Source organism: Rhea pennata, chromosome 5 (genome assembly GCF_028389875.1).
Source record: "Rhea pennata isolate bPtePen1 chromosome 5, bPtePen1.pri, whole genome shotgun sequence".
Classification (NCBI taxonomy): Eukaryota; Metazoa; Chordata; class Aves; order Rheiformes; family Rheidae; genus Rhea; species Rhea pennata.
Window position 1 is genome coordinate 57,425,924 of NC_084667.1, and position 27,465 is coordinate 57,453,388.

The following is a 27,465-nucleotide window of genomic DNA, read 5'->3' on the forward strand; positions in this document are numbered from 1 at the left end:
TGTATGAAACTGTCAGGTTTTAGAGTGAAATATATCAACTGCTCAAATATAACTACAAACTGGATTTGAATCATTAGCAAAAGGCTGTCAGAAGACCTGGGGGGAGAGAAATTATGCTTTCTGTGGAAGGAATGGCAGTCCCTTACACTTTGACTTAACTGTGATATTGCCCTTTTTCGATCTCCACCACCCCTTCTCTTCCCAAAGGCAGTTCCTTGCAGATAGTTTTACTGCCCTTATCTTTGTCTCATGGAGAGAAGAATTTGGCTGTGGTGTTAGATGAGGATGGGGAAGGATCGGGTCAGAACGTTGTCATATTTAGGTGCATGAAAAGAAACTAAGATATTTGAGGTTCTACAGAAATAGGGTCAAAGCCCAGGAAAAGACTGATTTTAATGGGCTACAGACTAGGATTTAGTAGTGTGATATTACTGTGCGAGTAACTGAAAAGCCAAGAATAAGAAAATGGATATTGTTGTTAATAGATTCGTCATTGACACATATTTAAACAGTACTAAAGGCACTGATCCTGCAAGCACACAGTATGTGTGTAGTTCTGATCGAAAGTGTTATTTCACTGAAGACAGCAGATTTTTGTGCTTAGTGTAACTTTCAGGTCTTAAATGCGGAATTTTAAAGAACATCATCAAATTACAGCCTTCGGTGATTTTCGACTTTCTTATTGTGTCCTCTCAAACACTATAATACAAATACTCTGGCCTAGAATAGATAGGCTTTATTTCCTTTAATGAATTTAAAATCAGGAAACACTGACAGTTTGTGCCAAACTAACTGTAACGCCTCTGTCTGTATGTGTATCCTAAGATCTACAGGTGCTCAGCAGACAAATGCGCTTCCTGTTCTTGCAGCTATAAATTGAGAGGCCCCAGAAGTGCCGGAGGCGCAGGAGCCGCAGGGGTGCGTGCGTGCGTGTGCGCGGGTTTCACACTGCTAAGGTCACAGCCTTGGTGTGTATGGGAAATGGACACTGCATTTCTGGGGCTGGCAAAATTCTTGCTCTGAATTGTCTTAAAAGAGCTCAGCACTTTCTAGGCTGACAGAAACCTGCTGTTGCACAGAAACTGTTTCTGGATGTTAGACAGTCAAGATACTATTGATCAAAAAAAATGTAAGGGTGGTACATTATATATACAAGATAAAATACCTATTTGGAGAAATACAACAACTCTTACCTTTTTCCATTCTACAGATATAAGCTTAAATCAAAAATTTTAAATAATAAGCTCTAAACTTTAGTTGTTTGAGTGCTATCTGGCAGGAAAACCTGATTATTGCTAGTTTGCTCTTTACAGTGTGGAAGATTTGCAGGACTGAAGTAACAGTCTCCTAGCAACCACAGATCCTCTAAGAATCTTCCCTTTGATAGTCCCCAAAATATGTTAATGCTACTAGATATTGCAAAATAAAACACTGGGGTCCATACCTAATAAAATAAGGAATTCTGATTTATATCTTCAGTCCAAAATAACACTTCATTGGTTTGGAACTGTAGTACAGTTCTGATAGTGACTCAACATGATTTAGGTTGCCAACCATTTTTTTAATTAGATTCTCATTTCTAAATCCCGATAGTGGAAATGCTTATATATATAACTGTGTACTTGAATAGTCCCAGTGAACTTGCTGTGACTATTTATGTGTTTAATTACTTGCTGTACTAGAGATTTAGTGTCTGAATCTTAGCAGACAATATTTTAAGGATACTGCTCCTCTCTCTCCTCTTGGTTATCTATAACGATGCATTTTCTTGTTAGGAGATTATTCTCTACCAATCTGTTACACATATGCTGAGAAAAGGTGGTCAGAGAATTTAAATCTTGAAAGCAAAGTTTAAAGCTCACATCCTCAAGAGAGATTTTGATTCAGCAATTATGCTGTCCTCAGGGCATCCACAGAGTGCCTCACCCCTCTGGAGTGCAGTAAATCTTTCAAGGCGCAGCCCTGAAAGCAGGAGGGAAAGGAAAAAGGAGCAAGCATGTTAATCAATTCAAATGCCTACTACCAGAGACAGCTGCAGTGGTGTGCCAAGAGACATCAAAAGGGCTACACAGATGTAAGTCAGCCTGCGATGCAAGAGCCTGCATTTAATGTAGAATCCCAAAGGATATATTCATACTGCTGCATTGCTATTTTTAATGAATGAAGCAGGAAGGACCATAATGCCAGGCAGAGCTTGTTGGAAGGGACAGAAATTCCAGATTTCTGCAAGATAGAGAGAAGAGTTCATAGATTTTCTTTTTTTTTTTAAAAAAAAAAAAAGTCTTTCTTCACAAAGATGGCTTTCTGTAAAGAGCAAAGAGTTCAGAGCAGAATAAACTACATAAAACAGGTTTTCAGAAATGCTAAAATTAGCAAAAATAGTTCATCTCCTATAGAACTGTGCTATAAAGAATGACCTGTATATTAGGCTTCTGTAGGGCAGTTGTGATAATTACACAAAGGATAGTATTTCTCATCTAGTTCTACTGATTATAGTTTAAATGCCATGAAATCTTATTAATTGATCTTGATTACATTCTTTAGAGAGGCTTCACTTAGAAGAGAAAAGCTCCCTCTTATTGCTTATATAGGCAAAGAACAACTGACTGGTTGTGGTCGGGATATTTGACTGGCTTTATAGCTTTTTTTTTTTTTTTAAAAAAAAGATGGAACAGAAGTGAGATGTCTAAGAGACAGTGAAGTGTCTATCTCCTCTGGAGCAATCCTGTCGGAGCTCTGGAGTGCAACAGAGGAGGGAGCGTTCCTTCTATGCAAAGCACATCTATTTGCAGTATATTGAGAAGAGCTGTCACTAATTTCTGTGCATGTGATCAGTAAGCAGAGTTACAGTAAAGTAAAAGGGGATTCTCCATGTAATGAAGTCCTCTATAACTGACAACAGGGGATATACGGCCTTTTCTGTAGTAACATAAATAGGTACTTCTAAATCTTTTAGATTTTTTGAAACTGCAAAAAGTACTGTAGATGTCCAATTGTGTGCTTGTATGATGCTCTGCCATTCAACATCTTCTCACAACTTACTGCAAAGTAAGAAAATCTCCTTTTGTGGGTTCCCTAGTGTGTGCTGTCAGCAGACTCAGCCAGTCAGATGATTACTGTAATAGTCTAAGAGGAAAGATGCTTACAAATTGGATTTGTAAGTAAAAAAAAAAAAAAAAAAAAAAAAAAACTACATAAAAAAACCTGTCATAAACAGGCCTAAGATGTTTGTGGATTTTTATTTTACCACATAACTAGCTAAAACAATGATGGGATTTCATGACTGTGAAGGAAAGTTTTTCTTCCCTGTTCAAAGAAATTCTTTCCCCCTTAATGTCTATATTATTATCTAGCACAACAGTAAAACTTGTCCCTGCCTCAGGCAAGTTGTGTGATTTCTTGTTATATTGCAGACATATTATATACACTGTCCTCCTTTGTGACCCCAAATGATTTCTGAGCCATAGGCCATATGTGAAGCGGTGCTGTTGACTGAGGTCAGTCCTGTTCACATCCCAGGTGGTGGCTATCAAGACAATAATAAGGGAGTGAAATGTTAGAACCACCTGCAAAGAGGCTATTGAGAGGTGAATGGGAGGTATCAAATAATGACAGCCTGTATCTGCAAATATGTCATCCTGCACTGATGAATTTGCAAGAGAGGTATTATTGCCTTAATGGTGTGTCATCCAGTGCTTTGCTGGGCTAATGGTTTTCTGGTGAATACTTGGCAAGAGTAGGTGGGGATCAGAGAGGTTCTGGCCTTTCTCAAGGAACACAGCCATAGAGACATTGGTCAAATGCTCTCTTTCTCCTGAAGTCGACAGAGAAGCTGTTGACTCTGAGGGCTAAATGAAGAAATGCTTTTAGAACAGGTCAGAGCAGACACTCCCTTGCTAAATGGCAGTGAAAGAGACTGAGCAGACCAAATCAAAGTGACTGCAGAGAGTGTGTCCCTTTTAATTACTCCAAAAGAGCTTCTGAAGAGATGAATTATTACAAAGGCAAATGTAGTGAAACTCAGGAAATCTCCTCCACTATCATCATAACTGTTGTTTTGAGGGTTTTTTTTTCTAGTTATTATGTCAAATGGGCTATGCATCTAGAATAGTGTTATGTCCATCACTTTTAGGAGAATGGCAGGTTTGCGCATCAGGAAGACAAAGGTGTAGAGACGAACAAGGATAATCACTCCCAGAGACTCGAGGATGTTGCACGGGTTCAGAGAAACAAGCAGTCTCTGAGAGGGACCCTAATAAATTAATGAGTGATGCTCTATAAAGTGTCACCACATGCTGGCTTTCCATTCAAGGTTAAATGAAGACATTCTTTTAAGTACTCGGCTTAAAAGAGAGTAGTATTTCAGACAGCAAAGAGAATATTAGGAATTTAGGTTCACTTCCTTCATCTACGTCACATTTTCTATGTTATTTTCAGTAAACCCCTTGAACCATGCTGTTACCAACTTGCTTAACTATATTCAGGTTTGGGGGCTAATAATCTATCCCATAGCTTAGAGTGTACCTGCAATACAGTTGTCACTGTTTCTTTCTGTATATGTATGTAGCAGCTTGTGCAATGAAGATTGCAATCCTAATCCTATTTCAATTAGAACAGCTATATTATTACTGCACTGATTTGATGAAATAGTCCAAGAAAATAAAACTGATAAAGATTCAATTGTTAAGCTCTACAATTTCAAATATATTTACAATCTGTTAAAGATTTTATTTTTCATTTAAATTGAACTTTTTATTAAAGAGAGAAGATATTGCTGTAGTTTGACTGTTTCTCCTAGCTTCCCAATTGTGGTTTTCGGCATATTCTTTGTGTGACACTGGGAACAGTCAGAAGATGGATTTGGGTCCTTGTTTCTCTGTATTCCTACCTGTTGTATATTAAAAAAAAAAAAAAAAAAAAAAAAAAAAGGAGGGGTTGTGAACAACATTTCCCAATACCACAAATATGCAGGGAGAAGAAAAGAGCCAAAGACTGTGAGACTGAGAGACAAAAAGAGCTGGATCCAGTGAAAAACTTCAGGAGGAATGCCTTATCTGTAAAACACTGATGCATGACTATGGCAGGGAAGCAGGGCATCAAATTAGGTAGAAATTAAACCAGCATTTATATTGGTAGTGATCTCTGGTGTGAGAATACAGTCCTGAATATCAAGCAATGAAATAATTGTGCTTGTGTAGAAATAAGCAAAGGGAGACTATGCATTTGCCACTTTGTAGCAAAGCAGAAGGAATTATAGTGCTGAAAATCTGCCTAAGAAATCAACCAACCTGATAAAGTGGGGACGTGCAGACCAATAAACAGTGAAACATATAAGCACAATATAGGTGCATTTTCTTAAAGTGGTTTTCCGGATGTCCAAAAAAGAAAGATCCACAAGATGGAAGCTGAAGCTCAAGACAGAGCATTATCATGTCAAACTGTTAAACGTTTCTTCTTCCAACAGTGTAAACATAAGATACTGAGGAAAGAGGCCCAGGGAAAGAAACATTGTCGCCAGCGCGACAGAATAAAGGACCCATTGAACCAAAAACTTCATATGAATAAATAAAAAAAAATAAGTTAAATAATTGACTAAAACAGTGAAGGTTTAGGAAAGGACATGTATGGAGAACCCAGGAGGTATATAAGAATAAAGGGCTCAGCAGTCAAGATAGAGATTTTAGTTAATATTAATATGACTATATAATTTAATTACAGTCAACATGCTCAATGCCTTTTTTTCACATACACTACAGAAAAATACTGAAGCCAGTCAGGGAAAAAAAAATCCTCTAATGTCCTTTCTCAGGTGGGAAAGGATAAGAATTTATAGACTGAAATTCTGACACTGTTGGTCTCTGTGTGATTTTCGCTATTTTGATTCAACTATTTTCAGATTTTCATCCAACAGACATGTTCCTTTGAGGTAGAGAAGTCATTTGAACTTCTAGTTTCATATTAATATTTATCAGGGAGATGACATCGCTCTTCTTGCTGCTAAACCAAAGGGGATAGCAACGATTTGTCTGTAGATCTGTATTTCAGACTTCACTAGAAAGGCCTATCAGGGTCAGTCTGGTGGCCTAAGACAAGGGAGCCAAATGAGCCCTCAGAAAGAAATATTTCATATTGTCAGGTCATTCCTTCAGGAAGTGAAATTACTCATTTTTTTTTCTCTCTAGAATAGTAGCTGGCACATGAAATGTGCTAGTCAAGTTTCATGGAGAAAATTAATGTATTTTGTTAAACCAGTTGGTACACTCTGAGAAACAAATAGAAAAGCCATGATATTCCCAAAACTTTATTTGGAAAAAATAAAATTATTTCAAATACATAAAGAGGAGGGAGGAGAAATTGTTTTCTTTCCCTAGACCTTACAGATTTTGCCATGGTTATATTCTTTGGAGGTGGTTTTTTTCAGCTAGAATAGCCCTATAACAACATATGATGTGTAAATATGGAATATCCTGTAAGTAGAAAACTCTTTTTCTAACTCCTGTCAGGTATTCAGACTATACCTTGCTGCCTGAGAATTTATAGACCTTCAGATAAATGTCTAACTTTACTCTGATCCCTATTGATCTTTTAGACTGTCAGATTGTTTCGTGACGAGTTCCCTGTGCAAGTTAATCTGTGTTTAAAAATCACTTCTTTTGATCAAGTTTTAAATTTGTTGACTTTCTGGGTCATTTGAGACTGTCACTCTTGCGTTGTAAAGGTAGAAATTGGATTACCTGGCAATCATTTTACTATGTGGATTTTGTATGTGTTTTTCTAAAACTTAATCCAGCCTCTTTGCTGTCTTTTCCAGAAGAACTCTTTTAACTACTTTAGTTAAAATTCCTCCTTCCTGAAAGCTTTCTCTTTCTGCCTGGCATTGACAAGATGAAGATCAGAAATGTTTTCAGTTCTCTAGACTGAAATGAAATGGTCCAAAAGCCACATTTTCTCTTCTTTCTTTTTGGACTACCACAGAGCATTCAGCAAATGTTCCTACTGAGTGTTCCACAAAGGCTTTTTGTTTTATTTCCTGTCTTTTTCCCAATAAACTTAGATTTCTGCCACCAAGCACTATCGGTTATGTTGGTGTTGAATTTTACTTTCCCTTATGCTATACCTTTGCCCAGGTTTGTTCTTTTTGAAATCTAGCATCTTTTCATCTTTTGTCTTTCCTGAATAAATTTGTACTATCTTCAAGGGCTTTTTAATTTTTTTTATTTATTTTTTTTTTTACTTCACTCTTCTTCTGCTTTTCCTACATTATTATTAAAGAGTGACTCACTAGTCATTGTGTTAACCTATTGTTAACCTTTTGGACCATTTAGTCTTCCAATTTCTTTTTTCTTAGCATGTTTTGAATGACACAAAGTTTATTTTTCTCTCATTTCTCTGTCAGTGTGATTCCTTAATTCAGCTAATAGGAGCTCACATTCTCCACAGAGCTCTCCAGGACCTAGTAAATATAACATATACAGTCTCCTGGAGTGACTTGAAAAAGGCTAACATTATGCCTATCTTTAAAAAGGATGACCTGAGGAATTATACACCAGTCTGCCTTGCCTCTGTGCCTGAAGCACATCCTTTTAAATCCATTTTCAAGCACATGAATTTCTTCTGGCTATGAATAATTCTTACATCTCTCTTCAATACCACCTTGAATTTTCACAGAATGGTTGAAATTGAAAGGGACCTCTAGAGACCGTCTAGTCCAACCCCCCTGCTCAAAAAGTCTTTCAAATACTGATTTTGTTTATTCCGTGCACCTCTCTAACACTATCCCTCTAGTTATGTTTCCAAAAATATAGTAGCTTCTTTTATGTACACTGTTAGGACAACTACTTGACCATCTATAGACTTGATTTTACAGTCTCTGGGTCTATAAGTATGACCTTTGTTTCTTACACCTAGATGTATAATTTTATCATTGGTTATATTAGTGTTCTTTCAAAAATGTGCATTAGTAAAAACAAAACAAAATCACTTAAGTCACTCAGATCTCATAATTATTTACCATACTGTCAATGTTTGTGTTATCTATTAATTTATCATAATTTTAAAATATTTCCTCTCAATAACCAATAGAAAGGCCTAATATTGTTAGGCATAATTTCTGAGACACTTGTAAGGTAATTTCCTGTGGAAAAACCTTTAGAGAACTGTTAGAAAGTTCTGTAGTTATTGAAAAAATGTTTCATTGCCATTATATAGAACCATACTTTTATTTTTTTAAGCAAAACACCAAGTCATATTAAATCAAATCCCTTTAGAGGACTATTAGAGCTGCCCTTTTACATTCATCCATACTTTGGGAAATACTGGCCAGAATGTGAAGCTGATGATATTAGTAGGGAGAGAAGCAGCACAGAATTTCTCAAAGTGATGATGTTCTCTAGAACTTCCTCCCCCGCCGCCAGATTCCTTCCTCCCAACCTGCTGTGACTATGCAAGACTCCGTTGGAGACTAAAGGTGTTGAAATTTTTACCTGTATAAAGCAAACTTAGGCCAATGGGGATGGCGCAGCCACAGCCTTTATGGGGAGCCCTATGTGTCCCCCCTGTCTGCCTGGGGACTTTACCGAAGCACACTGTTGCTTCCTTTGGAATGGGCAGTTACATTTTCCTGCCAGAAAAAGCATGGAGGAAGGTGACAGGAGGAATAATGCACTCCTAAGTCTCACATGACATGGCAAAGGAACGAATAAATAAATAAATAAATACATTTCCCTACTTAAATATGTGGCTAATTCAGAAGGAAAAGCAGGACGGGAGAGGAAATGTAAATAAAAAATAGAAATGCCTTATCTGATAAACAGCCTGCAGGCAAAATCCCATTAAGGAGGAAGTGCTACAATTCCTCCGCAGAATTCTTGGGAAAGTTACTTCAATTTAAAATAAACAAGTATAAAATAGAAAGACCTCTTTAATAAAGAAAGGCCCTTTAACAAATGATCAAAAAGGAATGACAGCATGATTGCTGGCAAACTTGTTTTAAAAAATAATTGATCCAGGAAGATTTTTTGGAACACTTTTTTTAAACCAGCTATACCAAAAGATATACCAAACAAGTCATGTCTGATGAATAACTTATGTAGATTTTTTTAAAAAAACAAATTCTTGCTTTGAAGACATTTTTACCTTTGTACTAAGTAGTTTAGCTAAATAAATGATCAAATATGAGGCTTTGAAGTTCTGAACATTTATCAAAATGTTTCAATGCTGGGTAAACTATTAATAACCAAAAAGTCATAGGAGCAGGCTATTTTTAACCAAAGGGAATTGTTAACATTCCTTATCATCAGAAATTAAAGTGTCTAGTTCTTGGTAAAATTATGCAAATCATGTTGTATAAAAAGGTTGTTAGCAATGCTAGGTTTTCTCCCACAAGAGAAAACGGGAAAGCTAATTTCTCCGTTCCCTTTAAGAAATTAAAGGCTCAAAACGGTGTAGGTGCCAATTCCTGTGTGAACTCCTCTATTCCCATACAAGAGCTATAACTGGGCGGTTTCCAGGGTGTCGCAGAGCTGAGCAGCTCCCGTGCAGATGAGGGTGCCCAGCAGTTGGAATCTGGGTGATCCAACCTCGTCTCTGCGGGAAGGGATGAGCTTGGGGAGGGGATGCTGCAGACTTCCCCAGTTGCCAGGCTGATGGGCTCATGTGGGACTCGCACAGAAGTGGTGAGACTCCAGGGAAACCACTTTCATTTACCTCCTGGGAATTAGCCCCAAAGCTACTCCATTCTTACCTCTAGACAATACCTGTCTCGTGTGGCTCTCCCAGTTTTGGTACATAACCCATATGACAAGGAAGAGTGGCAACTCAAAGAGCATGCAAGCACCTGCCTGATCATGCTGTTGCTACTTGTTTATTTGTTTCACTGGTAACACATCAGAAGGCACAACGACCCGAAGTGTTTGCAAGATTAGGTCCCCAAAGCCTTAACTTCACATCCTGAAAATGTGTGGTTCCACAGAGGATGTAATGTATTATATATTGATAGTAACAACATAGGCATTAGTCTTTCCTGCTTGTAATATCTACCATAGTCTTCAAAGCATATTTTCAAACAAATAAATAAAAATCCATGCTACTTAAAACACAGTGATAATCTCAGGGCTTTTTAAAATATATATATGTGTATATTTATATATATTTATCTTTAGGCCCAAAGCAATAGCAGAATATCCCGTTGCACCTTGTGTAAATAAAAACTACAGGAAGTGTGAAGAGATACTGAGCCTTGCAAAGATCTGCTAGATTTGATTTTTTTTTTTTTTTTTTTTTTTTGGTAAACATAGAAGACGACTGGAATAGAACTTTCATGATACACCTATCAAGTAATGAGTGAAAACAGAAGGCAAGAAAATCAGAAAGTACATTTATTTCTGACAGTAGCAAGTTCTGCTGCACTTGTACTGAAGTTAACAGTTTCCAGTTAATCCAGACAAAGTAATTTAACTGTAAAACTGCATTACAGGGGTTTGAGTGCTGTACTTGACATAAGAGCACAAGATACTTTTAACTTTGAGCTATTAAAGGAAAGTACAAATATAGAAAGTCTGTGACTGAACTAAGGCTGAACAGTCAATCTTGCACTTCTGAGAGGCTGAGTGTCCTGGGTTATGGCTGGAACAAATAGCACGGACTGCTGGAAGACTCAGGACAAACTTTAAGTAAGACAATTAAGGTGGCTATCCCACGAAATCATTCCATGTAGGTCAAAGTTATGAGGGGCTGATAGTGCACTGGCTTTACAGATATAACTGAGAATTCAAAATGTTGAAAGAAACAAGACTTCAGTGTAAAAACAAGCAGAGCTCGGTCATTATCGAGTAAGATTTGTGTGAAACTGGACCTAACATAAGGATGACCACATGCCTGGACGTATGTGATAATTTACAAAGCAATTCTATGTGTTAGAGTTTGAAAGTACCAAATTATGCATTCACCTGATGAAAAGGATGGTGACAGAACCATAAGTTTAGCTGAGTAGATGACACTGCAGCAGAAGACAGATGAACGTTTACAGTGAAAGGCTATATCATAAAGGTTATGAAGAAAATCAAAGCAAAAAATAAATACTTAGGAAAGGCAAGAACAGAAACACTCCTAAGCAATCAATTTTGATTCCATATTTGATACGGACTGTACAAGAGTATAATGAAAAATTTACCATATACATTAGCATAAGGAATCCTCAGACTACGCCAATCAAGGAATGAACTGATCATTCCCTCAGTCAAGGTCTTGTACCTTCTGGGGTAGCTATCACAACAGCTATTTACAGTTCCATTTTCTGTAACACTATGCAAAACTACTTGGTTTATTTTATGAGTTATTCTTATTTTATATCTGGGGAAACTGAGGTACAGTGGTGATGAGCCTTCACCCAAAGTTACTCAATAAGCTGATGGAGACAGTTTTAAGAAAGCACACTATTACGCCCTCCGTTGCTTTGGTCACCTAAGGAAGGCTTTCATCTGCCTCAGGAGCTGCCATTATTGCCGACTTTAATAGAGCAGTCTGGTATACAACAGTAAACCCTATAAATCTATAACCACCTTTACCTATGTTGTGCAGCAATACGTATTTTTAATGTAGGTGTTGATACACAGAACAGTCAGCACTGGACCAGCTGTGTCTTAACAATTGTTCAGCAGAAAGTAAGGATTTAAAATAAATCGGTTAGTTACTGACATATTAAAAAGCTTGGCATATTAAAGCAGTGCCCATATCCCTTTGTAAAGTTTAATTATAACTTAGATGATATATGTTAATATTTATTACAGCCATGAGAGATTCATAGTTTTGAGAAATACAAAAACCAAACTATTGATCGGTGGTACTAAAATAACTGAATTACTAGAATAACTACCTGTTTTTCTTCTGCTGCTAGAAATCCAATAAAACTGGAAAATACTTAATCCCTAGTTTTCATGATGTTCAGCTAATTATTCTGTTATTAAATACAGACTCAGCCATAGGTGTTCATTTGTTTCTTCCTTCTCAAGGAGCTGGAGATGTCAAGTGGTTAGAGCGTGCAAGCTGAAACATTCTTCTCAGTACCCGGCTCTTTGTCACTAACATTTCCCAATGTAGGGGGGAGATTTATTTCCTTCAGGGAAGGAAGACACACTTACTATGTGAATGAATATAAGAAAAGCAGGAAACCGACCACAGCTGTCAATATGCACACAATTTATGGAGCCGGAGCACTGCTGTGGTAGTATCAGACAGAGAGAGGTGCAATAACCTGTAAAAATGATTCCTGCAGATATGAACTTGGAAATGAAACAGTTAGTACCAAGAAATTTTTATCAAAGGCCTGGTATTTGAAGGACAAAGGCTTCTTCTCAGGTTGCTTCTTGAGATGTCAGCTCTTACACTCATTTAATGGGTAAGTGGGGTACAAATAAGTTACAAGTATCATAACGAAGGAATAGCTTTGCCTCTTTCTACTCTTTTCTATTCCCAAAATAAATAAATAGGAAAATAACAATTTGATAGCAGTTCCCCTCCATCAGTAGGGGACTGTATCATTGTTTTTGTTGGGATAATTAACAGAGTTTTTTATTTTCTGCCATCATTTCCTGCTCTTTATGTGCAACTTCTCAGATAGTCCAGCCTCCAGTTTCTCATCATTGTAGAATGGGATTGGATGGCAGGTTGGTTAGGAAATGTGGGATACTGCAAGAGGAAAGTGGGAAACCTGGGTGTGTGCGCTTCTACCACAATCCTGGAAGGAAAACTTGTAGTTGCGTAAGGTCTACGCTGCTATCAATGAGGTAAAAAAACATTTAGATTTAAATGGGGACTGAGCCTGGCTCAACAGAAGTGCCAGACTAATTTTATTTTAATTATTTATTGCATTCCAATTCTCATTGCTCTTTCTATTTTAATTGTATTTTAATTCACTGCATTTAATGTAATGAGCTGCGTCCTTCCCTCCTGTAACTTTACTAACTGGTTCAATGTCCATTTTACGTTTACTACATCAAAAACGGAAGCAAGAGGAAACCTCAAAACAGCAAAAAGAAAGATGATGACTATGCACATGGCAAATGAAGATGCTGTTCTGAGTTCTGCTGCTGAAATATGAGCACCCATGCTGAGTTTTAGCATTTTTTTTAACCAGCTTGTTATTCTATTTAAATCCTTGTGATCACCGTGTTACTCTTGCTTTGTTTGCACTACAGCAATCCTCACATTTCCTCTTTATGATAACATCTTATGCACTGGGCAATATTTTACCTCCTCTCCTGTTGCTGTGGAGGGAAAGGCTTTGCCGGCGCAGTGGGAGACGATGACTATCTGGTAAAGGCAGTGCCTCCGTCACCCTCCGGCTGCCCTCGGGGTGCCGCGTGCGGCGTGCTCCCCACGGCGCGGCACCAGGGCTTGTCCCGTGGGGCCTCCAGAGGGAGAAGGCGGCAGAGGTGCCTCGGCCAGGCCGGGCTGGGTGGTCGTTCAGGGTAGCCCATGGGTTTTATTTCACCCCTCTTGCTTACCGGCAGCCCTGGTTTTCTTGCTGCAAGACTATGATTCAGCTTCGAAGCTCCAGAAATGGGACGTGTCTGGTGCTTCCCGCGAGCCTACGGTGCGGTGCTCAGCACAGCAAGCAGTGTGGAGGTCGTGGATGACTATAGCAGAAATCAGCGGCTGCAAAGCAGTTTGTGAATCCTTAGCAGCTGCTCATTTTAACTGTGTTCACGCAGCAGGTTTTTGTGACTATAGCTATCTAGGGAATAGTTGCCCTTTAGGGAAACGTCTCTTTATTTTCAAGGGAACAAGTGTTGCTGTATGAACAAGCCTAGTATTTATTCCTCTTTCTCTTCTGTTTAAACTGCTGTGGTTACCCGAGCAGGGAGCAGGAGGCAGGCATGGCCATCGAGATGATCGCTATTGCCCAGCTAACATCAAATATTGATGCAGACAGCTCATGAGCTTGACTGATGCGGATGTGTATTTGAATAACTTTTTTAGTGACTCCTTGCAAGTATTGAATTTACTGTCAGAAACTGAGAGCTGTTGGTCAGCAGCACCTAAACAGAAGTCCGCACAGTCTGCAGCCTCCTCCTTGGCTATTCAGCAGCGGGCAACTGGTTCAGGGCTGTTGAATCCTGCTTACTTGAGTGTTTTCAGCATCAAACTCCCAACTAGTTCTGGATTATCTTTGTTTGTGGGAGTGGAAAAGGAAAGAAATTTAGTTATTACAGATATAACGGTGATTTGAAGGATGGGGCCATAGTGAGATGTTCAATTAACTTCTTTTTAACTTTAACTTCTGCTCTGCTCCACTACTCTTCAAGCTAAATACAGAAAGGCAACCTGAAGACAAAGGCTGATTTTTCTGAAATGAAAAGCTTCCTTTAAACAGAGTAGGTGCCTGCTTATTGTTGCGAGTCAGCAACAATTTTGGAAATTTCACAAGTATGTGCTCAAGAACATTACACGGGGATATAAACGTGCTACTGTAGTCTTCAAATGAGATAAATGAGCAGAACTGCATGTTTTATTTACTCTGTGCAGATAGATAGTGATGGCATCTTAAAGCAAATGCATCTGCTTGTAAATAGTGAATAGTGTTGGTCCCGGGGAGACCCCACTCACTACTGAATGTTAAGATCTACTCTCTCAGTAAGATTTTCCAATCAGTTTCACATCTACCTTTTAATATTTTTCCCCTCATTTTCATAGCCAGTTTGAGAATGTCATGGGAGAATGCTTAAAAGACAAGATTTATGGCATCTGCTGCTTATTTCTTATCTGCAAGATGTATTTTCCTGTCATCTAAGGAATCCTGACGCTGGAAAGTTTCCTTTGAGAAGATCAAGTTAAAGACCCTATGCAAACAAGAAGTAACTGAAACAAATGTCTATGGAAACATCATTTTTATAGGGCTTATTGAGCAAAATATGTATTTAAAAATACTGAATGAGGTCCTTACCAGACCAGAGATCAGAGCTGCAGTTCTGATATATGAATGCATACACTGGGGAAGGTAGATTTCATTTCCCTGGGGTCCACATCTAGTATAACCCCCCCGGTCCATACTTCAACTCGTAAATTTTTCTGCTCCATAAGTCTATCAGTTTCTTTGCGTGTCAAAGTTTTAATGCTACAGTTTCTGGAGTGAGGCTGAAAACTGCACAACACCAAGATCTACAGAGAAAACAGAATATTTTCATTTACAACTTTGGCAGAGAGTAATGAAATACTAATTCCTTCTCTTCTGTCTCCAAAATGCATCGTGTGCTAGCTTCAGATTCAGAACGGAACTTTTCTTTTACTCGAGTGACATTAGAACATAGTGAGGAGGGGAAAAGGTTACATCTGTGTTTCTGTTAACCACATGCAGTACATCAATGGGTAGAACTTTAACATAACCGAAAGCCTGAGAACAAGTGGGGCAAAAATATCAACTACACAACTGGAAAAATGCGCCAGAGCTTTGGCTCTGAGCAGTGCCTCACACGTCAATCTGCTATGGGCAGAGTTCAGAAGTTTTCATAATGATGATCAGACAAAACAGTTGTGTTAATTATTGTATATGTCTGTGCGAGAGAGTCGCTGCATACTGAGGCCTCTGTGATACAGCAAAGCCATATTGTGGCAGGACAAGAAATCCATTCACGGGCACAACAAACATAAGCTGCTGGCTGAAGAAATGAAAGAAAAATGAGCAGAAACACGCTTAAAACCTGTTGCATCATAAATTGCACAGAAAAGACATTAATCCAAACTCGGGGCAAAGAAGAAAGAGCTATTGGTCTTCCCTCCATCTTGCTCTTCGCCTTCCCTCGCTTGGCTCTGCAGCTTTCATGTATCTCTGATAACGATTGTTGAAGCCTGTTGTAACTTCAATTACTCTGAAAGTACCATTTCTTTCTAAAGGCACCCAAAGATAGAGTGTGCAATTGAGAATGATTTTGAAACGCAGAGGAAGGGGAAAAGTCATGTTAACAAAAATCACTAGAAAAAGAACACTAAACATTTTTGATTGCCAGTGTTGCTTTCCTGTGACTGGTGCCAAGAGATACCAAAATCAATGTGAACTGCATGGTCTCAGCATTTCTCTCTGGCTGAGTACCCACCCTTCTGAAGGTAAATAGTACATTTGGCTGGAAAATGATCTTGTGTTCTGGTTAGAGCCCTGCATCCTGTGCAGAAATTCAACTTTGTAATAACACCTGTCCCTTTATCCAAACATCTCTCTTCTCTGTCACTCACGACTCCCCTTTTCCTCTAAAAAAGGCAAGGGGGAAACAAGTACAAACTCCAAAAAATACAAGCTTTTTAATGAGATACTTAATTTAGTTAAAACCTTAAATTAGTTGAAAACATAATCTTTTAATTGTGAAGCAGCTCAGGCTGTCTTTTTATTTTATCCTGTCTTGAATAAATATCTTACTCTATTGAGTACTGGCTCATACGTGTCTATGCTCTGTAAAGAAGATTTTGATCTAATTTGTATTTGATGAACTGAGAAGCTGTAAATGACCATATGCGTCATCTTGGGAACATTGTAGCTTTATGCACTATGTTCGACTAGACAGAGGATCCACTAGTGACCCAACGGAGGTGTTTTAAAGCCGGCAAGGAGAACTCTCTAAACGCCATCTGCTCGCACTGTTGCTTGTAAAACGGTGTCACATCTGCTGCTCTAAAAACAGTATGCTGATCTCTCCTACAGTACATGGCTGCTGCACTCCCAGCAGTGGGCAAAGGAGACAATGCCACATTATTGGGACAAGAAGTGTTAAATTAGCTAGAGATGAAATTGCATATGGCCTTCTTGGCTTCCATTATCTTGTGACAAAACGAAGGAGACTATTCAGCTGATGAAACTGAATAAATACTTAGACTGTTTGCTAAGCTTGCCCCAGCTTGTCTGCTAAATACTACTGCCTGCTTCAAACCTGACTTGCGCAAGTCGTCTCAGAAACTGTGAGGGAGTATTTAAAAGTAGGGGCTTCTTCAATTCTATCAGTGAAAAATCAAGTTTGTCCTTGATTTCACAGACACTGTGATGGTCAGAAAGCACAGCAGTTTACTTTGGTCATCAGTTCCTATAGATTACAGTGCTTGATTGCACACCCATCTCTCATGGGGTGTTTTGTATAAGGCTAATTTATCTGCTCCTGAAGCTTCAACCATACATATCTGCATACATAATACGTTTGAAATACAACTCACTAGTACAAGATTAAATGCCAATTAATGCAATCATAGTGGCAATTTCACAGTAGTGGTTTAAAGAATTAGAAACGCAGTCAGTGTTGGCATCCGGAGAAAGGCTAGTGATGCAGTAGGGACTTTTGGAAGTGCTGAGCAATTGTGGACCCCATTGCCTAAAGATGTGGTACTTGGCTTTTCACACCCAAATTCAATTATTTTGACCTTCTGTACTTTTTACTTCTTACATAGTATTACCAAACACACAAGCTGTTAATTCATTGTTTTGAGGGATCTGCAGGTAAAGTAATAATAACAAAAGAAAGTTGTTATAGTTTGTTTTACTAGTGGCTATATTCTTTCTGTTTTCTCTTGAAACTAACTCGAAGCATAGATGGATTTTGCTGAAGTCTGAATTTTGTAAAGAAATGACCAATCCGTATTGTGACAGCCTTATGATCACTTCCAGTTTTCAAGGCAGAGAGGAGTAGAATTCTATGCAATGTCATATAAAATGACATGACAATAGAGAGGCCAGGATGCCAGATAAGGTGGTCATATGGCATTTTCTGTCGCCATAAGAGACTAATACGAGGCCTTAATGAGATAATTGGTCATATGCTTTTGCTAAAGAATGGAGTATCTGATGTAGTCCTCTTTCTTACTTTTTCTTTCATTTCTGCTCTCAAAATCTTGGATGATCTGAGCTGCATTATTTCTGCTACAAAGGGTGGTTCTAAATTGTCCTGCATGCCTGAAAGAGCTGGAACAGACCAGACAATAGGATATTGGAAGGCTTTTCTTTCTGGCCTGTGTTCTGCTCCTGGCTTGACCACTGACCTGGACAAGTCACTTCTTCTGGTACCTTCTTTCTATTAACATATTTCACACATCAGTTAGTGAAATGGTATTTTCCATTATGGTGTATTTGAACCCTGATCGTATTCGTGAACACCACTGTACCATAAGCAGAAATGAAAGCTTTGGCATTCATCCAAGATCAAGACACTTGCCTTTTCTACAGCACTGTATCAAGCTGGAAGGTGCTCTTTTATGAAAGAGATTTGACCCCTTTGTCTCTGAAGTGTCCTAGAAACCAAGGATCTTTAGAAATGATACCCTCCCCAAACTGAACTTCTCAGACAGAAAAGAACCTGCAGCAGAGTAAGACTGTCCAGCAAATGCCACCTGTAATGAACAGCATGAATCCTCATGCATAACATATATAACAGATAGCAGAAAGAGCAGAAACTGATACTACTTTGACTATTTTTGTTAATGCCTCATGATACTTTACTTCAGCAGGCTACCTATAGGGTTCCTTAAAAATTAACTAGCTAACAAGATTTCATATATGCATCATTATAATTTGAATATTTTTGACAGCCTGTATAAATGTCTGAACTGGTCATATTTCATCTTTATAGTAATTATTGTAATATTTGTTTCCTGTAAGAGAAATGGAGTGTTTCATTCATCTGTGTTTTATAAGGATACAAGTCTTAGAATAGGACAAATGTCTGTTACAGTCTCAACAGCTATTGTAAGTGTCCTTTAGGGCATACATTGAAAGAAATTAGAGTAATGGTTAATACTTTGTTTTCGGGAGGCTTTGCTAAAACTACAAGAATGAATGGAACTGCTTGTATGGACCCAAATTTTGACACTTTAGAACAAATGACACGGGAGGCAGCTCTAGCATCAATGACTCTCCAGGTTTCTGATGGGTAGCTGTAGCATTGCATGGATGCAGCTAAATTGTTATCAGATATGGCTCAGTAAACACAGTTAGCTTCTACGGAGCAAGTTTATTTTTCTGCCCTCCCTGTGCCCCTTGTGCAAATGTGTCTTGTAGAACTTAAAATCTTAACTTCAAAAAATTTCTATGTAAGTGACATTCTCCCTATCCAAGCTATTTTATAAGACAATGTTTGCATGAAATTGGAGCATTGGGTTGCTAGCAACTCAGGGGCATATTGCAGCATACTAAGTCATTTGTATTGATCAGGCTTGACCTTGTTTATTCTGTGTGATGAGATAATTTCATGGCCTTAGGTGACAAGTGCACAATTCCTTAGGATACATATGCATATAGTAATAAAGATGAAGTCAATAATCAAGTGATTCTAGCACCTCTTTCTCACAGAATATGTACTACTGGTAGAGTTTAAGAGCAGGAGTTGGATGGAAAGACAAAGCCATTCTAAGGAAGAGATAGAGCTGCTTTTTTTTTCTCCACAATCAAGAAAAATCAATCTATAATTGATCAATATAATCTGTAATAATCAATCTAGTATGCTCCCTTGTGCAGGCAAAAGTAAACACGTGAAGATGAGGTCTGATTGGAATGTTGATCCTCCTATGCATGCAACTAAATTTGACTCAAATGTAATATCCAGGTTGATTCAAATCTCACGACACTACGGAGTTGTTCTGATCTGAAGTCAATCTTACATATGAATATCTGAGAAGAACTACACTTTGGCTTGGTACCAACAGTTTTGTTTTCTCCTGAAATAATAGCAGTGGTATCCAAAGTCTTCTTGAAAAAAAGCATTGGTTGTTTGGACATCTTAAAAACCACAGACCAGTGTCTACTCATGCCAGGTTACATTATATTTCAGAGAAAGTCAGGATCTGAGGACAATGAGTTTTGTTTGGACCCATCCATATTTCTCTCTGTATTGATCTGCCCTTTTACAGACTTCAACAACCATATCCTTCCAGTCCTGAGAAACACTATTTTGTGCAATCCTTTTTCCAAAATTTTCAGCCTACTGAACTAGTCAGTTTAATTCTGCTTGGAAGTCTGATATAGTTTTGAGTTGTGTTCCCTCTGCTACATTGGCATGGATTTGGAGGCTTGCTTTCATCTTGCTAAATCATTTGGCTCTCCCAATTATTTATCTAACCATTTAGATTAACCATTTAGATTAACCATTTAGATTAACCATTTAGATTAACATGTAGATATGAGAAATAATTTCATCTTGCCTGCCAGGTTACTCGAACAGTTACTCCACAACAATGCCATGTCCATCATACTTGGTAATTGCTTTCTGCCTGTTGGAATTCTCTCCAACTTTGGTCATTAAATAGAGTATCCTTTTCTATACTGCTAGCTGTAAGTTCCTCTGCATAAATCTACAGTGAAGATGGGTTCTTTAGATTTCAGTTCGGTTACAGCTATTTGCAAACTGACATGTAGTTTCTGCAGAAATCTTCCTGAATATTTTGACCATCTCTCTGAAGAATTAAAGTTGAAAATCACTTTAGTGAGCCTGGATCCAATACAGACCTATCAAAGGAAGCGCAGATGCAGTTGTGGAGATCTCAAAGGACTTTAGAAAACATAATACATGGGAAGCAGGGTTACAAAATTCCTTTCAGAGTCACTTTTTTATTAGGTTTAGCTTTCTTAACCTCAGATTTTCAAGCCTGCTCTTTCACACTCTTCAGAATCTGCATTGTTATATCTCTGCTCTTCTGTTCTTTTTTTTTTTTTACCTAAGCCAATGTAACCAGCACTTGCTTGCTCTCTCTCTTGTTCTCTCTCTCTCCCTCTCAGATTATCTTCTACATATGAATGATAACTTGGCAACTGAAATGTAGTTTTAGGCAGTGTTCAATATGAACATTATATAATCAAATACTTTTAAAGTATCTTTACAATAACAACAACCAAGACCATAGTTATCCTTTTGCTTCTTACAAAGTGTGCTTCCGGTGAGGACTTGCACTAAATAAATTGCTTTGAAGGCAAACCTTTTATGTACAGGAGTCCTGAATCTGTAGATAAGACTGAATGTGGTATTTTTTTCCCTTGCCACTCCTTCCTTTTCTTATGTTGAGTTCTGCAGCCTAAAGTGTTGTTTATTGAGATAAAATGCTTGGTAACTAATGTACTTAATTTAAATGACTAGATTTAGAGCAGGCTGATGCTTAGATTGGAGTAGACTGATGCCTAAATCAACTGACTGGAATCATAAAGTGCTCTGTCAGTTGGATGCTCTGATCTGTACAGTATGAGTAAGTCCACAGGAAAAGATACTTTGACATACGGCTAATCAAAATATTTTTTAAAAAACCTATAGCCTCCTTCCATAGCTCAGTCTGGAGCCTTTTGACCCCTTTGCAGGACGACAACTGCTGTGGAGCTGTGACATGACATAACATGTAATTTTTTTCTCCATGTTTCATTATCTTTCACCCCTTCTGTTCTCCCTCAGGCCATCTTTGATAGATGATAACTATAACATCCAAGGGCATCCTATAAAATCCTAAGCTTGAGCTGCTGAAGACTGCATGAAATTCTTGAGAATGGAATGTTCTCCTTTTTGTCAGTCCTCTGTGAATATAGACAACTTTTTTTCTGTTTTTAAATTTGAATTGGCTTTTTTAAGAATAACAGAGCTTCAGTAGCTCACATTTTAACAACATCCATGTGCATATGCATAGTCTTAAGTAACAGTTCCCAGCCCTCTATTGTTTTAGGAGGATTATAACTATTTCTCTGGAGGCAAAACAATATAACGTAGTAGTTCGTAGTTCAAGGTCTGGCATCTCAGAGTTTCCTACAGTGCCATGCAAGCAAAGAACAACAATCTTTTTTTGCCCTCCTCCATAGGTGTAAACAAAGAGAAACAAAGAATATCATAAGAAGAAATTTAAAACAAGAATATTTTTGGCCAACCTATAGAAGAAAGAGCTTCAGTCCAAAAAAAAAAAAAAAAAAAAAAAAAAAAAAAAAAAAAAAACCTTAATGTATTCTTAAGGTTTCTCAGAAAAAATAGGAATGAAATTATCAGATTAGATATATTGACTCTAGACACACAATCCATAGCAAGGTTTTCAGGGTGTCAGACCTCTCACTAGCACTTAGATGCACTAACGGAACGTACTGTTTGATATAGAGATATCTGAGCAAGCTTTAACCTGGAAGACTTGACTAACTAGTAGCAAGGTTTTCAGGGTGTCAGACCTCTCACTAGCACTTAGATGCACTAACGGAACGTACTGTTTGATATAGAGATATCTGAGCAAGCTTTAACCTGGAAGACTTGACTAACTAGTAGCTAGTCACTGAACCCTCTTCAGGCTAAGTTGTCCTTCCTGGAGGTGCCTTGACTGTTTATGTAGAGCTGGCTTGGTTATATCTGTTTCCTTGCAATGCAGGTATACCTTTTCTATTTGATCTCATAGAGTCTTCCTTTCCCAAACTAGAAAGACTGGCAAGGACCAGGGAGGTGTATCCTGTCTTCCCTTCCTCCTATAAATCCTAGAGCTTCTTCAGCTACTAAAAATAACTCTAGGATGTTTGTTCCACCCTGGAAAAAAATTTTCTGTACACAATAAGAGCCCACCCAGCAAGACAGGAATTCTCAAATAGTCACATTAATGCACAACTACTTATCACATATGACCCAAAGAAGTGGTTTGAGAGAGAGCTCACCATGCTTGCACTTCTAGGCAGAGAAGCAGATTTTCTGGCTGGTATTTCTTTGCTCTGAGAAATCATAATTTCTACAGGCAGGCCAGATCTTGTTCTGCATGAGGCACCATTACCAAATGACCCAAGAGAAGGACTTGTATCCAGGGACAAAGACTTCTCTAATTTGCGTGTTCGTGCTCCAGCTACAACGTCATCACTTCTCAGACTCTCTAAGTCTATTTCTTGATGAGATTTCCCATCTAGAATGTTCTCTTTCCAGCCTTCAGGAGACTTTCTCTTAATGCGCAAATCATCTAGGCTTCTCACACCGGATGGAAAGGTGTTCTTAAGTTTAGCAGCTCGGTATGCCCTCAGGCTCATGGGATCAAGCACTCTGAAAGTAACTTCATTAATAAATTGAGAGAATTTGAGTTTAGCTTCAATTTTTTCTTCCACAACAGACAATGAGCTTGATGATCCTTGACTCACCACACTCAAGTCAGATGCAGAGGAACTGCTTTTCTTGTGTGTCTTCTTCTGCCTCTGGAGCTTTTGGCCAGTATTTCCCAATTCTGCTGGGTATAGAGAAGAGTGTTCCAGTCCATGGGTTTTTTCACCCCCTTTCTGACAGTGCTTTGATCGATGAGGTCGATAGCCTTCATCCTTATTTTTGCTTTTAACAAAGCTTTTAGCTTCTGACCTTGTGCTACCCTGAAACTCAAAGCTGTCCTCACTGGAGCTGCAGTGTTTTGAGTAACTGTTCATTGTCAAGTCTCCAGAGAGTTTTGTCTCCGCATCAGTTCCTGCTTCTGGTACACAAGCAGAGGTGGATGCACAGCGTGCTCTTCCTTCAGTCGCCCTGCCAGCCCCCTCTTGCTTGGCAGGTCTTTCAGGCACAACACCCGCTGGCTTAACACGGGAAATGGAACCCTGTGACAGTGGCTCCATTTATTTTTGTGTCTGTATGTCAGCCGGCATCAGTGAGAGTGGCATTGCCATAAATCCTTCTCTGTCTTATAAGACAACAGGCATGTCTTTGGCAAGCAAATTAGTGCAGCCACCTCAATTTATCCCGTATGCATCCCAAATTATGCGTATGTTTCATAATTAGATCAATAGCACATTCTCATCATTTTAATTAGCCATAGTAATCTGCAGAATCTATAGGACATGTAAATTTTCCAGGTTATTGAGTGCATAGTGGATAAACATGAGCTTTCATTGATCCAAACAGCATACGATATATTCCTGTCTGTTGAACTGGAAACCAGACTACCATGATGTAAATCAATTCTCACTAAGTAAAGTCTGGAGTGGTTCTGTTTCAGGGCTTTTTAAAATCCAATAGAAGAGAAGGTCATGCTATTCTGTCCTAACGCTACTAGTGTTTGCTGTTCTATTAGAAAGCTTAGTAGTGGATTTGCTGGACCCAGAAAGACAAAAAGAGAGTGTGATTCTCGCTTTCTACCTGCTTTCTCTTGCCATAATTTTCATTCTAAAATAATTTGTAGAAGGTTTGAATCCAAAGAAAGGTGCATTATTTCAGCACTGTAAATGAGTCTGGAGCAATAACAGTGAAGTCTTCCATCATTTTCTGTGCAAGGCTCTTGAAGTTTCTTACATAGGGTAAAAAACTTCAGGCAAGTCTTAACTGTGAAGCAGAAAATTGTTGTTTTTGCTTTGTGCATGCAAGAAGCTAAAATGTAATCAAAGCGAGGTTCTAAGGGCTGTATAATCATTCTGAGGGCTGGACTCTCCCGATGATGTCCTACCACAGGAACTGACATGAGAATGAAATGATTAATTCAAAAGGTTTTCTCTGCATTCGCCTTCCTTGGGATGAGTGACAAAACAAGCTGTGTAACCCTTTTTTGCTGGTGGGAGTCAGTCTCAGCTTATGTCACCTTCGTTGCTATCACTGTGGCATTCTGGCCGAAGCAATACAGCAGGTTCAAAAAGAAAAGAGAAGAGGATTAGAGCAGAAACCTGAATGACCTCCTTTAAACGCTAAGGCATGGGAAAGTGAGGAGGATTCTTGGAAGATGCTGAGAAGAGAAGTAGAAAAGACTCCCAGGTGGCAAGGGAGAGGGGAAAAAAGTCAACAAGGAGCACATTTAAATGCATCAAAGATAGCTGACAGGTCAGTAGCAGCTCAGGTTACAAGGTAATTCTACAAGCTTTTGAAGTGGATATTGTACTTAGGTCCCTCATTACCAGTCACTTTGCCACAGCAAAGAATTTATTGTCTCCACATTGGTAATTCCAGAACTCATTTAAATCATAGTTCATAAAAACTGCTGAAGTGTTACAAATTTCTCAAATTAACATAGTAAGTGCATTAATTTTGCAAATAACAGGGGAACAAGAATATCCTTTTACCACATCAGAAATCAATTGCTTTTACTGGAATTACTTTCTGAAATGCTTTCATATTTTCTGCGGGACTGTGCCATACCACTGCGTGTTATGAACGTTATCCTAATCACTGAGAAAAATGTGGTTTAAAATGCATAAACCCTACTCATACCGTTCTGGTTCAGAAGAATGTATTCCTCTCTCAATTGAAGGTGAACTTGCCTGTTTGTAGGGCTGGTGAATATTTTCTTTTGTCAACACAAAGATTTTCATGACCTTTTCAATGCAGTCATAGCACAGTACAGCACTATTCTCTTCTTGTAAATCCAGAATTTAGGGGTTTGTTCAGTATGTTCTAATACAAACTGCTGCAAACTTATGGTGACTCACTGAAGCAAATAGGATTCCCCAAAGATGCGGGGTCTCTGCTAACGCATCTTAGAACTTTTGTATTCCAGGACCATTAGAGCTTGGCAAAGTGCAAGTTCTTGTTTGCTGCAATTTTAATGGACTTTATTAATATTTCTGTTTCAGAAACAGAGCAAGCCTCACTCTTGAGCCAGAATCTTTAACGACGTGTACATATTTGGAGAAGAGTGGTTTTTATTCATATGTCATTGAGTGCATTTGCGCATGAACAAAGCTATGAGGACTACAAGCACAAATTCAACTATCCATTGCATATGTGCAAATTTTAGGGTGTGAATGAGACAGAAGGCTGTGGTACAGCCAACAGATATGGCTTATATATTCTATTGTCAGAAAGGAGCCCATTTGTTTTGAAATATATCATTCATATGACAGTCAATTATCGTTTGCAAAGAAGAAGAAACATGTCAGGATACTTATGTTTTTAATACTGCTTCTTCTCTTTCTTCAGATGATTTCTGCCTAATGACTTCAGATCTTTGAGCTTAACCAATCAGGAAACGGTGATCAAGACATATGATCTAACAGTCAATTATTAAAAACAAAGACTAAGCTGTCTGCAAAAAAACAGATAAGATTTCTTTCTTGGATGAGACTAGGGAAAGATTGATACAAATCTGTTTACATCTAACCTTCTAAATTTTTGTTAGAATAGATGTTATCAGAGTAGATAGCAACACTGACTATGCAGTGGTCTGTCTAAAATAAGTTGACCAAAATATTCTCTAGAGAATGCTGAATTACCAAAATCATTTCTACTGGTCATATTTTCAAAGAGAAGCTGAATATTAAACATGCATATGCTTAAGAAATTGGATGTTTGAGACTTTGAACTCTTGTATAATGATTTGATATTTGTAATCTAGTTTCCAAATTTTAAGTGAATTACTTTAAAAACCGTTAAAATTATTTTGCCTTATAGTTTTAAATCTCTCTGAACACTCTGCTGATAAAGAGAATTTTTCTCTCCCATGCAAGCAGGTATGTCCGTGAATAGCAATGTATTGCTGCAGTAGTCTGGGCAGTATTCTTGAAACATACCTTTAGCAAGCTGTATTAGCAATCAAAGTCCTGTTATTTCTTGCTTGAATATACCTCTACTAGCTAGATGCTTGCCTGATTCTGACCTTTGTGAGCTCTTCTAAAGCTGTTCTATTAACATTAAAATATCTTAACAGAAATATTTATGTATTAATTTTGGATTATTTTAGAAATGGTGAGTGCAGTTCTTGTAATGAATCAGTATGTCTGTGCCAATCAATTGAAAACTGCCTGAACTATGGGACAGACTTGACTGTAAATAAGATGTCCTTTGTTAGTAGTTCTGCCGTTAACCAATTAGATGAGCTTTGGTGGACGCCTGAACTTTCTTCTGCAGCTGCCGTGCCCTGTCTTTAAAATTTAGGAAGAGATTATCTTTTTCCATGCATTATCCATGCATTGATACACAATCTTGCATAATGAGGCCCTAATCAAAATGAGATCTCTAGAGATTCACAAGAACCAAACTGTGAAAACTCATAAGTGAACAAGTTCCAGGGACTCGGATCCAGTTCATGACTTAGTCTAGTGCAATGACTAATCTATTGTATTCTATTTTAGTATTAATAAAAGAGTTAAACAGGGTAATATTGATTCTTTCCTACTAGAAATTAAATTGATGGCTGAATCTGAAACATTTATAACAGTGTTAGCTAAGATCACAGCTTAAATGGGACTCTCATAATGATTCAGTTTTTCATTTGACAAGATTGATGCATTCAGGGACCTGTCTGGTAAATTTCTTACTTAGCCAAACATATGAAGATTTTTCTAAAGGTTAATTTAAGCTTATTTGTATTCTGAGTGTCATTTTACACAGACATTATAAGAAACCTGCATATTTTGTATAAAAATGGAGCAGAACAGGGTAGTTACCTCCCAACATGAATTGATTGAGAGTAATTCCTTACACATCACTGCCCAAAGACTGAAAATTGAAATTTTAGCATTGTGGGAAATTTAAAAAGTATATCTTTATTCCTACTCCCTTTTAACAATATTCTTGGTTTTTCAACTTTAGGCAATTTTAATTTTTGCTA

General features: G+C 38.1%; 1 protein-coding gene across 1 annotated transcript in view; it reads right to left on the reverse strand.

The window, feature by feature from the left end:
* Positions 1 to 23,365, reverse strand: part of BEGAIN (brain enriched guanylate kinase associated) — a 146,011-nt gene extending 122,646 nt beyond the window's left edge. Inside the window, exon 1 of the mRNA XM_062576534.1 lies at positions 22,622 to 23,365. Coding sequence (XP_062432518.1) covers positions 22,622 to 23,365 — 744 coding nt within the window. The remainder of the gene's footprint in view (positions 1 to 22,621) is intronic.
* Between the last annotated feature and the right edge of the window lie 4,100 nt (positions 23,366 to 27,465).